Source organism: Lissotriton helveticus, chromosome 1_2 (genome assembly GCF_964261635.1).
Source record: "Lissotriton helveticus chromosome 1_2, aLisHel1.1, whole genome shotgun sequence".
NCBI classification, from domain to species: Eukaryota; Metazoa; Chordata; class Amphibia; order Caudata; family Salamandridae; genus Lissotriton; species Lissotriton helveticus.
Window position 1 is genome coordinate 79,285,648 of NC_136058.1, and position 16,961 is coordinate 79,302,608.

At 40.3% G+C, this 16,961-nt stretch overlaps 1 protein-coding gene across 2 annotated transcripts in view; it reads right to left on the minus strand.

Moving 5' to 3' along the window:
- The window catches only part of LOC144807767 (interleukin-12 receptor subunit beta-2-like), a 762,710-nt gene that overhangs the window by 366,078 nt on the left and 379,671 nt on the right, over nucleotides 1-16,961 (minus strand). For both annotated transcript variants that reach the window (XM_078673425.1, XM_078673424.1), the window contains exon 9: nucleotides 16,700-16,922. In XM_078673425.1, coding sequence (XP_078529551.1) covers nucleotides 16,700-16,922 — 223 coding nt within the window. The remainder of the gene's footprint in view (nucleotides 1-16,699; nucleotides 16,923-16,961) is intronic.

Here is a 16,961-nt window from a genome sequence, read left to right on the forward strand (position 1 = left end):
TGACCTCTGAGTTAGCTGGCACACACAAGTAATTAAGTTTAATGTACTCGATCGAGACATACTGACCTCAGTCCTATGTCAAATCTATAGGGTATATTATTCCGATGCGCAGGGCCTATTAGGGATATAGGAACTACACTACATGGCGCCCAACAGTTTGGTAAAGCACTAATTTAACCCTAGATACTGGAGTGACTCAGTCGTGCTCTTCTCAGAGACCTCTACTCATAATAATCCAATAGACGTCTGGAGTGGGTAGGGATAAATATCCGCCACAGCTGAGTAGGACGAAAATCCTATATATTAGCTTTTTGGTTTGTTCAACGTTGAAGGATACAGTGTTCCAAAATATTGTGCAACTTATCTTTGTTCCCTTGAATCATGCTCTGCAAACTTTCATTAAACAATGGCTGACAACGCCCATAACACAGAAACCAGTGGAGCTGCGGCTGACCAAGCCGAATTAGCTTTTAATTTTACAGGTTTCCAAGAAACCGACGAGAATGCTATAATCATTCCTCCAAATTTAAGGAGAGCCATCACTCTAAAACTTATAAAACATGGCCTAACATCAAGAGCTGGTAGAGCAGTTTTTGTGATAGAAGCACATGAATATCACTAGACAGAGGTATTCTATTCATGGATAGTATTCCCAGAATCAAATCCGGATATACACCTCATCCTGACATTGAAAAAATGTCAGATATAGAATTACTTGGTCCAACCACCATTAGTTATTCCACAACAAACCTCTCACCAGGGGAATACATTAAAAATCACACCACAGATTTTACACGCAGTCCTGGGTAAATTACCCCCAAAACGTGAACAAATTCTGTTCTGGATAGCTAAAACAATTACTCAAAATGAAGCGGTATTTCCCTATACCAGAAACATAGAATTCTAACAATCTGTTTTCCAATGGGGATCACGCCACAACTGGAGGTCTGCACCACTTGGGATTCAGTCATCGCTGCTATCAACACTAAAACACATGGTTTTCCGCCTATGGCGGTAATACCTGCCGTCCAGAAACAGATTCAAAACGAATACGGGGCAGAGCCCGCTCTGAATTTAGGTATGAAGTTACTGAAAAATTTCAACCAAGTCTCATCAATAATATTATCTAATATTAAGGGAGAAGCACATCCGCCACAAATGAAGGGAATTTGATGTAACAGAACAACCACAAGAACTAGCCAGAATAATTTAAAAAGCTTATGAAGAATTAGGCAGAGACAGTTTGGGTGGGAAATCAGTTAAACCAGAACTGTCTGAAAGTCCTGAAAAGGTCTTTACTAAAAACACTCCTACCTCATCTAAAAAGAAGTGGGAAAATAGCAAACAAACTTACAAATAGAAGCGTTCTCATTCCCGAGGTAGGTCTCCTCAAAGGAAGCCCTCTGAAAGGAGGTATAACATCAGGAATAGGGTAATTTGAGAAAACCTGACAGGTATCAAGATACTGATACATGTTCCTCTCGTACTTTTCAGATATTGTCACAGACATCCGAAAGAAGAGGACGGTCAGAAAACAAAGAAGTACGCGTGAAGTCCAAAGATGATCAACACGTTCAGAAAAGCAAACAAAAACCTCAATTCACCAAAAAGAAGCTAGCAGGTCTAAAAATCAGACATGGCGAGGATCTTGAAGACACAACTCAAGAACGGAGAATGGGCTCAGACAATGTTGGACAGCGCAGCAGAAGTAACAATAGTTCGCCAGAACCTGAAGGGACTTCTGGAAACAGTGGACTTGAATGAGGACATTCAAGTTGAAACTGCTGACACCAAGGTTAGCTCTCCACATAGGTTATATGAAATAACACTCCAGATGGAGGGAGACATGCCAAGAAAAGTGAAAGCACTCTTTTGGGAGCGACTTTCCAAGGGTTATGATATACTTCTAGCAGAAAAAGACTGGCCACCAGAATTTGTCAGGGAGTGCCCACATGGCAAAGACATCATTATTCCAGCCTTCTCTAATCATATTCCTATACATTTAAAATATACTTATGCCAGGAAATGGGCAGTCGCCCAAGCCCCAGCATCATACAAAAATCATGTAGGATGGGATGAGGATTCACCTCACCATAAAATCCAGTTAAAAATTCAACCAATTGCACAAAGGCAGTACCCAGTCAAGCAAGAAGCTAAAAAACAGGTTAGGGAGATCTTAGATCAACTTGAATATTAAGGGGTGATTGAAAATTGCATCTCATCAATGAACAATCCTTTGTTTCCTGTTTCCAGACCAGACAATACATATTGTCTAGTTTTGGATTACAGACACTTAAACTCATGTTGTAAAACATTTGCAGTGCAATATGCACACAGTACAGCATTAATTAATAACATTGTGTGTAGAACATATAAAACCACATTAGATATTTCAAATGGTTTCTTTTGTCAAAACATTGCACCTGAAAGCAGGTATTTGACTGCTTTCTCAATAATGGGGACACAGCGTCAATTCTGTAGTCTCCCTCAAGTATTCAAGAAAGTCCAGGATTATTCTTAGCAAGGGTAACAGAGTTACTACAAATTTATGATGACGAAGCAGTGTCATATGTCGATGATGTCTATCTCACAGACGATTACCAGAATAGGCACTTGAACAGGGTGAACACTATTATACTTGGAATCGCCTCTGAAGGGTACAAATTCAATTTAAAAAAATCAAAAAATGCCCATCTCAACGTCCTTTTTCAAGGATATGAACTCTCAATAGAAGGCAAAAGCCTGGCAGCCAACTTTTTAGAAAAGTGTGCGCTGCTCCAACCTCCAAAAATGCTGACAAACTTACAGTCAACTCTAGGTTTCCTGAATTTTGGAAGAACTTACATTTTAAACTACGCAGAAAGGGTTAAACCTCTCTATGAAATAATCAAACCTGATTTTAAAACAGTAAATTGGACGCAAAAACACACAGGAATTTTATGTTCACTACAAACAGACATGTTAGCAACAAAACATTTATAAACACACGTAAACGTATGCAACTTAGTGATCCGAATCATTCCGGGTCAATGCGGATTCACCAACTTAACTTTTAATGAAGGTGAGAAAGTACCAATTGCATATAAATCACATTTGTACACACAAGCAGAAATGAAATTCTTTTCTACAGAAAAAAATCTGACAGCAGTTTAAACCGCTGTAGCAAAAGAAAGAGCCCTGGCACAGGGAAAACGCATTATGGTTGTAACTCCTATACCTTCCTTAGAGGCAGTGACAAAAGCGAGCCTTCCAAATGCTAAAGCTTTACATCCGAGATGGATACAATGGGTTAATTCTCTTGCTGCAACTGATGTTGAATACGTTTTTGATCCTTATTTGAAAATACAAACATTCCTGATATACGAACAAGAATATCCTCTGCCTACTGAAATTCTGCCTTTAGACCAGTATGAGTGTATAATTTATACTGACGGATCTGCACAACCCGCTATGGGAGGTAACAAGCTTATAATGCTGCATGTGCGAACGTTAAAGGTCGCATGCGAGATGGTAAATTCAGACCTATGGTCACAAAAACGCAATCTCTAGGAGATTATACAGCTCAGCAAGCGGAACTACAAGCATTCATAATGGCACTTGAAAATACGAATCGCAAATTCCCCACACTCATAGTGTGCAATTCTTTTTACTGTGTTCAATCTTACAATGTATATTTACAGAATTGGCTTCAAAATGGTTTCAAAGATGCAAAAGGTGGCACAATCAAGCATAAAACGTTTTGGGAACAAATAGTTCAGTTGCAAAACAGACTACAAAACACTTACGTGATACACACGCTGAGTCATCAACGTGATGGCGTTCACGTTGAAGGGAATTCATTGGCTGATGAAGCCGCGAAAGGGGCTGTGCAAACTGCTTCCGTAGCTGCAATCATGCGTTCAAAAACAAAAATAAACAGTGAAATAATGCTGGCTGTCAATGCTATAAGCAAAGGCAGCAGTGCAGCGTTACCTAAAGGGTTTCCACTCAAATACTCATATATAACTGATGCGAACAATGTTCAGTTTGCTCGAATCCCTGGAGTAGGGGATAGGGTAATATTAAACATGGCACATAAATTAAGACTAATACTAGCAGCACATGAAGGGCTCGCCTCTTCTCATGCAGGAGTTTCCGCCACAGTATTATTATTAAAACAAAGGTACTGGTGGCCAGGCATTAGGAAACAGACCAGAAATTATGTCTTGGACTGTGAAATCTCCCAGAAGATGAAGGTCTCTACTGTGAAACGTCCAGCGCAGACGCCCCTGTTAATTTCAGATAAACCATTAGCTTGTGTTTACCTGGACCACTGCGGTCCCTTACAAAGGGATGTTCACTACAAATATATCATGGTCGCAGGGGAATCGTGTTCAAGGTTCTTTGGATGTGGCCTCAGCCCTCAGCTGACGCTCGAACTGTTATAAAATATTTGCGAGTCTTTATCGGCACATACGCAATTGGCACGCTACATTCTGACCAGGGTCCTGCTTTTAGCTCTCGAGCTTATAAAGAAGCCATGGCCAGTTTGGGCGTTGCATTGCGGTACTCTAGTCCATTCCATCCTGAGGGAAATTCGGTTGAGGAAAGAAAAAACCCGGACATAAAGCAATCTATAACAGCTAGGTTCGTGTAAAGGGTGGGTTTAACATGTAATAAGTGTCCAACGTAGTATTAACAACTTGCCAAGAAGTTCTCTAGGGGTACCACTCCATACGAGGTCCTATTTGGGACACGAATGTTGGTCCCGGACCTTGGTTGTCACACATCAGTGGTGGAAAATAAGAAATTTGATATCAAAGATCGTTTGGCTGTTTTACAGGACTTAAATGAACTAAGAATGAAACAAAGCAACGTGTTCCTGAAGCCAACCACCACTGGGGAAAAACCAACCATCCCAGCAAGGCCTGTTTGGATCCCAAAGTTTGGTGATCTAGTCAGAGAAAAGATCGCGGACAAGAAGGAATTTGGACCTTCTTACAGACAACCAGTACCTGTCCTAGCAATCCACGGATCAAGAACAGTTCTACTGCCGCCCCTTGCTGGTAAAAAGGAGAACCGATATGTGTCAATCACCTGATCAAACCACACTATGTGGCCGATACTAAACAGTAAGCCAAGTGGACCCTGCCAATGTAGCAGACGCACACCGCTGGCTACAATCCAAGAGGTTCAAACTGAGAGATTCATCACCTTTGAAGATTTTACAGTGGTAAAAGTAGGATTATGCAACAAAGCTATGGAACTCGTTCCTCTTGAGACCCAAATAACAATTCGTCCTGAAGCACCTGTCTACAATGAAGTGATTGAGTGGTTCCAGTGATTTCAACAAATCTGATGCAATTCCAACCATTTACAGAAACGCCACTGGCTATTTCATTAACTTTGATACGTTTTCTGAGGATCCCAGCAAACCTGAAAGAATGCCAGCAAAAAGAACTTTCAAAGAACAAGCAACTGACTTTTTTCATCACCTGGAAAATACGTATCTGTTTTTACCATGGAATGAATTATGGATTGTGTCGGGAATATTTTTTCTTCTACTTTGGTTAACTTTAGTAATACCTCTGGGTATGCTGATAAATGGAAGATATGGAAGAATGGACACAGCAAGTCAGAACGTCAACTTACTCCTCAAACCACACAAATCTTCCCATCGTGATTAAAGAGACTTGTCAGCAGTGAACATCACAGCCGTTCCTATACCTGATGGTATAGCTTGGGACAAAACAGAATATGACATTTTTGGCCCGTCGGCACTGTTGAAGATTCTACACCAATTTAAGATTTAATTAAGTGACGTTAGTACCTCTAGTACCTTTTCTGGTGATTGGGACTGCGAGACTGTGAATAATATGATGTCTGATCTAGAAACGTCAGAAGTATTCACAAATCATGAATATTTAGAAGGTTCATCAGACTATAAACAAATTTATTGTTATAACCATTATGGCAATCATTTCTTGCACAAATCAAAAATGCCTAGAAATGTACATATGTATAACCAATGGGAACATTGTCCTACAGTGTTCCCATTGGTTATACATATATACATTTTGAAACCATCGCTGGTATGCTGAGGAACAGAAACCATTTCTGTGGGGCCATCTATCCTCAGCACCAGGAAAAGTCCTACTTCTGTTAGACCATTATGGTCCCCTCACTCTGTCTCAGTGACAGCACCCTGTAAAAACCTAGATGAGAAGTTTCTGGTAGCAATTATATAATCATTAACCAACGCCCTCCCAGATCTTTTAAGTTACCAAAGAATGCCATGCCCCACAAACATATCAACATAATCTACGATATCATGTATGGCCAAAAACTGGCTAAACGCTTTTCCTCTACTGTCTGCTTAACCCCTAAAGGACAAAGAGCACTTCATCCCATGCTCCTCAAAGGTGTTGAGCAGTTGGCATTAAAATCGGGCTGAGAGGAGGACCTAGCCTATAGTGGCTTAAGATCCCATAGAAATTAGAACAGTTGAGGAAAAAGAACGCATACAGAATTTAAAAAATCTTTATTATAAAAATGAATTAAATAAAAATAAAAGGGCCTTGAAATGTCCTTGATGAGTAGAACCATAAAGGCCGAGCTTCCTAAATCATTAACTGAGACATCCACTTTTAGGGTCAGATGAACCCATACAAAAAGGCCACCCTTTACCCTGCCATGTATAGACGGGATAGCAGGACAGGAGTAGCAAGCAAAATCTTCACAAGAAGAAGTGATGTTATCAAAAGTTTCCTATAGGGCACTAAAACCATGTCTGGTGACAAATTTGAGCCAAACTGGGTTTGTGAGCTAGTCCTTGAGACCAGCAAGGTTCAAGCTCAAAAAGGAATAGGGATAGTTTGCCATTTAAGATGTAGGGCCCTTCATAAAGGTCACTTCCCTCCTTTAATTATCACTTGGGAGAAATGCCTAAAAAAAAAAAAAAGGGAACATTGTCCTACACCTCCAAAGGGTAGCTCAAAAACTTTTGCGAATAAGTTTCCATATTTTTCAGGGTTCAATGTATCAAGTGCGGAATCAGTTAATTTAAAAAATGTGAACAAGACTGGAACGAAAAATATGTCGACCAATACAAAACAGATTTATTCTGCAGCCTTTTATGCCAACTGTCTAGACAGGGTTTCGATTTTTGGAAAGACAACATTGAGACAAAAACTGTCTGGGGTTCAAAAGATTGGCAAGTGCAGGGGGTAGAAGCTTTGTTTAGAGCCTGTATCATCCCTGAGCAAATTATATTTTTGAATGACAGTGTCCAACAAACGTCTTGCCTTGGGTTAGCCAAGATCAAGGACTTGAACACACCGACCATACCTATACCTGCGAGTAATAGCTCTACACGGGGGGAGGTAAACGTACATAATATTTTGCATCACAACAGATCAGATCCAGATTGGAAAAAATTGTTGCTCTGGCCCCTAGACACAAATAACTGTCAAGATCAACTCCTGAACAAAAATCATGGTTTCAAAGTCAATAGGCCAGACCCAAGATATGTTCAAAGACAGGATTCTGGGGTAATAACAACATACAGTTTAGGGAAGCTATGCCTTGATTGGCTACAGAGAGCTACACTACAGGATGTAAAACAACACTTATATTTACTTGAAGATGGCGCAGACCTTAGGGAATTTTTGCTAGGACCAAGAAAACCGCATCAAAAACGTTTCAAATATGCCTGTATATATGCTGCATATAACGAAATATGGAACATTACACAATCAGAGACTACAGAACGAATACGAGAAATTGATTGTATTAATTTAGAGAAATCTCTCTCTGTAGTTGACAATGGGTTAACGACTCAATTAAAAACAGCTTTATTCAGAGTAAAATATACATCCATAAAAGCATTCTAAAACAAAACATTTTTAAATTCATCCGGGATGTATTCATTGGACAGCATAGTATCTTCTGCCATAGACATTGTGGAACAAGACTTGGTCATGTTGCAACATGGTCAGTCTCAGTTACGTTCTATCATGCTATTAGGTTGGACGCTCCAAAACTTGAGTTCAGACTATGTTCCTTGGTGTTTAATCAATACTACGTCACTGTTTTCAGAATTCAATCTCAGTGATAAACAGATCAAACTGGCACAGAGGGGAGCAGACTATACGGTGCTGAGCATTGAAAAACTGGAAAGATTACCATTCACGGTAGCAGAAAGACCAGCTACAGAATGGACAATACATGGAACAATCACCCGGCCAGTTACAAGTTTCCATTTTCAGTATTGCCTAAAACATATACCAGCAGGTAAATATGAAAGGTTGTGTAAAGAATACATCAAGACATCCTGGGATTTACCATACACGCACAGATGTTGGAGTGGGGGACGTGAAGTGTTTCTTAGCGGTTCAAACTGTGAAAACGCACTAAGCGGTTCTTTCCTTTGCCAGGGTATTAATTTACATGGGGCCTGAGATGGTTTCTCCAACAACTTATCCTGTCGCCTGCAAGGTTCACCAGCTGCGGTAATTGATCCAATTTTCGGACAACTTTCAAATGGAAGTTACCTCATGTTGAAAGATCACTGATGCTGTGGCATGTTGCCAGGTATTCCATATCTAGTAACTGTTTCCTCCAGGGTCACTTGCTGTACGCAAGTATTGTTTCCACAAACCTAGCTAGCCAGGGAGTTGCCTTTATGGCCTTCACTGAACATCTCTTCTATACAAATTGATACTCTAAGCAGAATGAAAGCCATTCTTTTGCAAAAAAACTGTGCCACTGACCTCGGCCAAAGAAACATATGATCTACAAGTCGCAAGGACTTCTGCCGAGATACATGCCCTTTGGAATACAAACTGCCCTATACATTTCTCAGAAATGTTAAGTCGTATCTTAAACATGTCTGATACAAGCGGTATTGTATGTTCAGGACTGTTAGCAACTTTGCAAGCAGTCCTCAGAATATTTCCCAACTTCGTGCACTCTGTGTTTGGCGGACTGCCACTACTTTTTAGACTCGTTGCATGGATACTATATTTGCTCCTACTGCTATGATATGGCAAGCCAAATCATCAGCGCCACTCAAAGCACCATAGAGAGAGCTCTATTGGATGAAGTGTCGTGAGCACATCGTTTGAATTCTAGGTTTACCTCATCTACGAGAGTTAAATACAACATGGTTTCTGTCATTTAGACCAATCTGGCAAGTTTGCATCTTACCTATTCTATGCTTTCTGCTATGCGGAGAAGAATGCGTGCCAGACATCTGTCTAGCACTCCCATCAGTCATGCCTACGGATATCGATACTCTGCTTGAACCGGTAACGGCCCATGCTCTGTGTTGTCCCCAGCGGCTACCAATTCTGATGACGGCATTCATTGAGATCTCACAGACACAAAATGCTGATGATGAGGTACGAGAGGAAACAATATGGACGCGAGTAACATGCGATACAAACATTGCTGATGCGACCAATGCTGAAGGCAATGCTTCACATATATGTGCGGTTAATCTTCTAAACATGGTCATCCAACTTTTGCCTACAATGATAGATGTTTTTTTTGTCTACAGACATAAAAAAGGTCATGTTTTCTCCAAGCCCTAACACTGACTTTTGATTTTGGCATACAGTGTTCTGAGAGACTTTGAATTTGACCTTCCTTTTTTTGGGGAACAAAGAACTTTTCCTATGATTAATTTTTTTTTCAAAATTTGTATTTTTTCATTTTTGTCTTAAGTAATCTGCTTATAGTAGAACTATTCATAGAGAACAATAATTATTCGAATACTTCCAGAGACAATATTAGACCTTGTCCTTAAACAAACAATTTTATGTAATATGACTTGAAATCGTTTCGGCCCTTTTTCTTGGGTATTTACGAGCGATTTCATAAATGTATACTTTTGTGGTTCATTCATTTAGCATTTCAAATGTTAATATGTGCTTAGAATGAAACCTTGCTTTAATGTGTACAGCATCAATGCATTTTTTATGTAGATATATTTTAGATATGTTTTAACATGTTTAGAATTTAGTAACGTCGTACATAAGAAAGTGGAGTGGATGTTGTGTATCGATTTAGATTCCGTATGAATTTCCCAATTCATGCCCTTATATAGGTACAATTCATATTGCCCTTATATAGGCATAGAAACCCAGTCCTTATTTAGCCATAGTCCAAGCTACCCAAATACAGGCATGGCTACTTACACCCGTTCATCTATGTCACAACGAGTTCTAGGAAAACCAGACTCTTAAGCCGCTGGGACTTTCCCCTCGCTTGAATATTGATTTATTATGCATGGACATCTATTCCTTAGGGGTTCATTCATGACGTTCATGTGCTCAACTTTTACGTCAATACTGGCATTCCTAAACACCTTCAAGGTATAAATATACCTTCACTTGCTATGGCAAGGCACGGTGCAGTGCGGTTAGACTACCTACTTGCACGAGGCGGCTCGCCACAGCAAGTCCCGAAGGAAGTCATCTCCCCAGCTGATGCACTGAATCCAGCCGAGAATCCAGCTCCAGTGTTTCTGACTCCCCTTGCAGGGTGTTAGAAAATCAAGTCCTGGGAAAGAGATACCAACCTCTCTCATTCTAAGGTATGGAGCTGATTAGAACCTAGAGAAACCTTTGGCAATCCTTGGCAAAACGAAACTTATGGTAAGACATCTCCTACTTCTTCCCTCTTACTAGACGTAGGTTAGGTACACTGGGGTAGGATTATTTTAGAAACACCAGTTTAGTATTTTAGCCTGTGTTATTTATGTATGTATTTTTATATATGTCATAGCTACAGACCATGCTATTACAGTATTATTTTTTATTACTGTTACCGCTGTATGCATTATACTTCGCATTCTGTCTTTCGATTGTAGCCGTTCATATCTCTTGCATGAGAAAGAAGACTGTTCAATAAACCCTTTTTATTGAAACGCCTGTCTCTCTATTTCTGTGCAAGCTCTGTAGAAAAGAAGCATGCACGATTGACTGAGTGAAACAGTTATCTATTGTTTCCACGACTCTGAAGATATTGTTCCGACTCTAAGGGAAACAAAGTTGTCATGTTTATGCGGTTGTCAGAGACTGATCCCTTCTTGTTTATTCGAGAAAGTTTCTAGTGACCACTGAGTTAGCTGGCACACACAATAATTATGTGTAATGTACTCGATAGAGACATACTGACCTCGGTACTATGTCAAATCTATAGTGTATATTATTCCAATGCGCAGAGCCTATTAGGGATATAGGAACTACACTACACAGGTAGCATTGCATTTTCTTATAACAAAAAATGTCACTAACAAATTAATTAATTAATTACAGACATTATTATTCTGGCATAGCATTATTCATAGCAATGTTAGTAGAATTAACCTTTTTTTTCTCCTTTTATATATCCTAAATTGGTATGCCCAAGATGTCCTTATGATATAACTTATTATTTCAAAGGACTGCCGTTGGCACTCGTTTTTAAACAAAAACATTTTCATCTCTCCAATGGCAGACAAACTCTGCCTGGTGCTGGGAGTCTATATAAGGAGTTTGGTGATGCACAATCCCTCCTGAGAACAGTTACACTCTGAATGAGACAACTCGGTGCTCACTTACTGACACATTATTGTGCATGTAATACAAGTGTCATCACGCACATATTGTCAGGACGTCTGATGGATTGGGCCATCTGTATGCCGCCAAGGAGCCAAATAATGTTTGAATTTTTTCTTAGCTTAAAAGTATCTAATAGTCATCTGGCTCCTTGTTGGGGAATATAATTGTGTACTGTGTCTAATGTTCGCAGTTCCAATTCAAAAACCTAGGATACGGAGAGCCAACAATTCAGCTGGGTTTACAATTGTTTTTTTTCTCTGACTATGCATCATTTGATAATAAAAACTCCAATTGATTTGAATTCGGGGCGATTAAAAGCTATGTGTTTTTAATTATCCCTGATAAACTCAGTTCAGGAATAGGGCGTCATTTGAACCATTCCAAACTCTGGATTACCCATAATCCTAGGTGATTCTGACGAGGTTTTGAGTACACTGTGGAGAAGCGTGGCTCAGTGGTTAGAGGCGGCAGACCCGGAAGCTGAGATCAGCCATGGACCAGGGTTCGATTCCCCGCCTCGGCGGGTCTTGGGCACAAAAATTCCACGGACTCGACAATTCTCGCTCCGGTGCCTTCTCGACTCACGGGGTCACACTCTGCAACTCTGGGCAATAGCTTGCTTAATCTCCACTACAGCCCCTCACGGCGGGATGCCTTACTTTCACCTTGTGAATACCCTGCCGGGGTATCTCACAGGGGAATACCAGGACGGGTTCCCTAAGCAAGCGCCTTGAGACCCCTGGGTGATTAGTGCGCTATATAAATCGAAACACATTTACATTTACATTTACACTGGCTTAGACCAGCAAAACTTAAATAAAGGGGCATTCAATAGATTATAGTAAATTACACTTCCCCTGATTATAACGTACCAAATAACTGTGGGTGGGCCTATTTTCCAGGCCAGGAAAGGACTAGGAGCACGACCATGGAGAGGGCAAGAAAGATGTATGGTATTGATATTTGGAATAGTTGCATTATTTGTATCTTGGGTCAACTAGCACTTAGAGAAACCTGCTAGCCCCAGACATTTCTGAAAACTAAACACTTAGGAAAGTTCTGGGTCATATGACTTGTGTGGCTCGACCACGTTTTGCTAGCTAGAATGCCTGGCAAATCTCAATCTTTGGTTCAGGAAACAGAACACACTGCGATGGAAATCGTGGAGAACATAAAAAACATCCCACCACCTAGTGTCTCCCCATTTGTACCGATAAAAATAGTACTTCATATATGTGAATTGGTCTATGGTAATGGATTGGAACATACCAAAACAGTGACCTTGTGAAGTCATTCTACTGTCAATGTGGTCTTCACACTGTCTTTTGACTATGTGTTGGCCTATTCCTTTCCCAAGCAATATGTCCACCAACACATATGGATTACCATCTTATCAGGAGATCTGCATGTACATTGTATGGAGGGACATTTTTTTACCAATACTTTGATTTTCTGCAGTTAGTCAAATGTGCTGCATTTCCTACAAGCCACATCACCTTGGCTTATCTAGGTTGCTTTGTTTCAGAAATGTCTGATATTGGTAGGTGTCCGTCGGTGCTGGTCGACCCGGGCCAAAATGCATCCCCTTGGGAAGCTGTCCAGTAAAAAGTATTCACTGGTTTTTAATGGGTGGGTCCCTGATCAAACCTGTTGAAAAACTTTGAATGTGCAGTACCCCAAAACTCATGAGACCCAGACAACTAAAGTCTGGGTGAACCCTAGGCAGGAATGTGTTACTGAATGAGAGCGATTGGAGTGAATTACATTGTTCTGTGAAATAATACTAATAATAGAAACTGCATTATGAGTAGATGTTAACAATATTGGTTCTGGTATCTTTTCTTATAGCCCAGTGGTCATACCTATGACCAGAAGGCAGGTATCTTAACCAGACTTTTGGTTCCAGTAACTTTCAACATTTTCAAAATGCACTGCACTCAGTTTATTGCCTGTGGACACCACGAATCCATAGAATACCCATGCATGTCTGATACTACCACACTAAGGAGATCCAGAACAACAAAGTTAGGGGGTCAAGTCTTGAAACGTAAAAAAGTGAGCATAAGGAATAGCAAAGGAAATGGCCATGTTTTGAAAAATAAAAATCACTAAAAATCTGACAGTTCAGCATGTGCTAGCAGGCCTTGTTTGCACCAATAGATTCATTGGGTTGAATGAAATATAGTTTTTATACTTTCCTTGTATGTGAATTGTATGTGTAAATACGTTTTTCTCTTCAGTCTGCCAGATGTACATACTTTTCATTTTGCGAGTCTCTAATTGTGATTTTTTTGTGACTCGCAATTAGAGACTCTCAAAATTAAATGTACTGTGTGTCAGACACATTAGCGAATCCCAAATGGGTCGCAAGGGACCTGCCTCATAAATTCAATTTGCGACCCATTGGGAATGAGCAATAACACTGGGATGGTGTACTGCTGGGGACAGCAGTCCACCAGGCCTGTCTTTCATGTTTAAATAAAGCAGTTTTTTTTCAAATGTAGCCCATGTTCCTTAAGGGACAACGGGATGCGTTTAAAAGAAAAAAATGAAATGGTTTCTCATTTTTTTTAAGGCAGGCAGTGTTCCTTTCAGGCAATGTTGGCACCCCCATTCACATTGTTCCCATTTGCAAATGGCTTACCATCAACTTGAAATTGGTGGTAACGACAAATGTTTTGCGACTGCATTCCCTATCACTAAGATTGAGGGGAGCATTATCTGCACTCAGGGAAGATCAGACGATTGTCATAAAACCAGCAGACAAGGGAGGAGCCACAGTTATCATGAACACCAGTGATTATGATCAAGAATATCTACACTCTGTAAACACTCTGCAGATGACATAAAATGGATTGTCATAGAGGCGAACCTCACTTGGAGCGCAACCGCCCTATTCAATAGGGAACAACGGCGGGATGCACCGCTCACAGGCAAATAAAAAGGGACTAAATGAAGATATCCTGTGGATTGAACTATAATTTACCATGACAACCCCTGACCACAAAAGTCAGGGAAGGGCAAAATAAAACATTGGGGCTGACGAGATTACTCCTACATTTCGTGACTTTTATGAAATCTGGATTAGAACACACAATCCCAGCCCAGAGACACCCACAGAGACAAATCTGACACCTCTCTCTGTTACACCCCTAGGGAGTGACCAAACACATTTACATACACATATGTGAAAGTATACCCCACCGCCTGACAAATGTCAGTGGGAGTGGGAATACTCCTGAGAGCCCATTACCCACATTTGACAAGATGGGATTGGGGTACCAGTCACGGATTTAATTAGACAGGGCAGTGTCTGGTGCCTTTCTACACCCAGTAACCCTTTAATCCCCCTATCAGATAACAAAAATTCTGCAAATTTTGACTACTTTGAATATTATAAATACTAACTCAAGTATCTTGATGACACACCTGCTTGATCTAACTTCTTTAGAGGCGCACTACACCATTATTAAATTGCAACCACATTTAATATCACCAACCATTAACATGTTTTTAATATCACGAATTCCATAACCTTTTTGGAATCGGTATACACGTCACCACTCCGAGATGGCGCATGAACATGTGCAATAGTGTGGACCATGCCTACTGAAGGGTAGGCAGCCTAAAGTGAGGCAATAGAACGGAACCTACTTGAGGATGCAGGTCCACCAATCGGCCACCTTTCAGGCATGCATGGCTGAGGGTAGGTGCAGCGAGAGGCACACCCAGTAAAACCGTAAGTAGTTCTATTCACACACTGGAGTCGATGACTAAGGAACCGCGTCTTACATCAGCCACGACCGCAGTTATTGATACATGCCACCTCCTTTTTTCTCCCTCCTTATCCCATTGACACAAATAGCCTGTAACGGTGTAGGTCACTGTGAGCTAGCCTATGAATCCTGTTCTTTAGAAGAATTTGGTAAGATTCATATATTATCTATCCTATCATATTTCTGTATGTCTTTGTAATATTACCACAATTAACGCTATGGAATAGATACTAACAAAATTAGGGGCATGTGGCAAGAAACAATCTCACCATTATACAAAAATGCTTAATGAAAAGATGACAGACACTATGACCTTGAAATTGACGATGGCGCCTGTTTGTGAAATGATGTACTTTTCGTTTTAGTTTCCTGTATAACCAATAAGTATTTGTCTTACGTCTGCTTATCAACTAGATACTATCAGTTCGATACCATCGAATACATTTTTAACGTTCTATGTTTGTCTATGTACCGTCTCTCTTTTTCTCTTAGCTATCTAGGTCGCACCAATGGTGATACTTATCACGAGCAGGTGCCACCCTACAAAAAGAAAGGGGGACCGCTCATTCTGTATCTACAATTGGGGTTGACCTGTTACTAACTTATAGTCATTTCGGTCCTGATGAAGTGCCAGGGATCATTTTGAACAACTTTAGGTGCAAAACATGTCAACCATTTTCTTTTTCTAGTTACTAGGGGTCATTAATACCCCACAAGTGGCACTAACCCATGTTTTTTTTTACTCTGACAGGGAATCAGCATATTACATCTTTTGGGATATCCCCAGCCAATTTTAATTATTCGGTTTCACACTCACTTCTCAGAACCCCACTAGGACACACACTCACACTCATCAAACGGCGAAATAAAAAACTAAAGTGACCAGCCCAACGAGGAGCACTGCCCAATGATGAAGCATGACATCCCTAGGGATGAGTGAGGGCAACAAGAGACAATCTTGTTGACTGTCTTCTCTTGATTGGTACAGTACCTGGATACTTACTTTACCTTTTTCTTTCTTCCAGCACGATTAGTGTCATATTAGGAAGCAGTAACCCCCGTATTTGGATTGATACCACATCAGACACACACTTTTTCTAAACAATACAATAGCATTCAGTAAAAAACATATGTGTTTCTTTATGTATTCAGCATACATTTCTATGAAGATTATTTGCCGCCTTCAAGCAGGACGTTTGGAAAAGTTGGATAATTTATAATGGCAGTATTTAGCACCAAAAATAAAACGTTGAAGCTAGGAATTTAGAATATTATGTAAATATATTCACACATCTTACTACAATGCTAATTCACAATTAAGAATGATGCATTGCTCACCCCCAGAGTCGCTCTGTTCCTCATTCAGAATGACAGGAGCTGGTTTGGAATGCCCTTTCGAATTGTATGCAGTGACATAGATGGTGTGCACTGAAGGGGGTACAAGAGTCTTGCATTTTAGCTCCAATGTTTTGCATATCTTAATTATTTTCTTCTCTTCCTGCTCTCCATAAAATGCTGTATAGCCAAGAACTCTGCCTCTTGCAACCTTCGGATCAAGAGGCTGCAAAAAGATAAGAAATATAGAAGCAAGGAGGTCAGT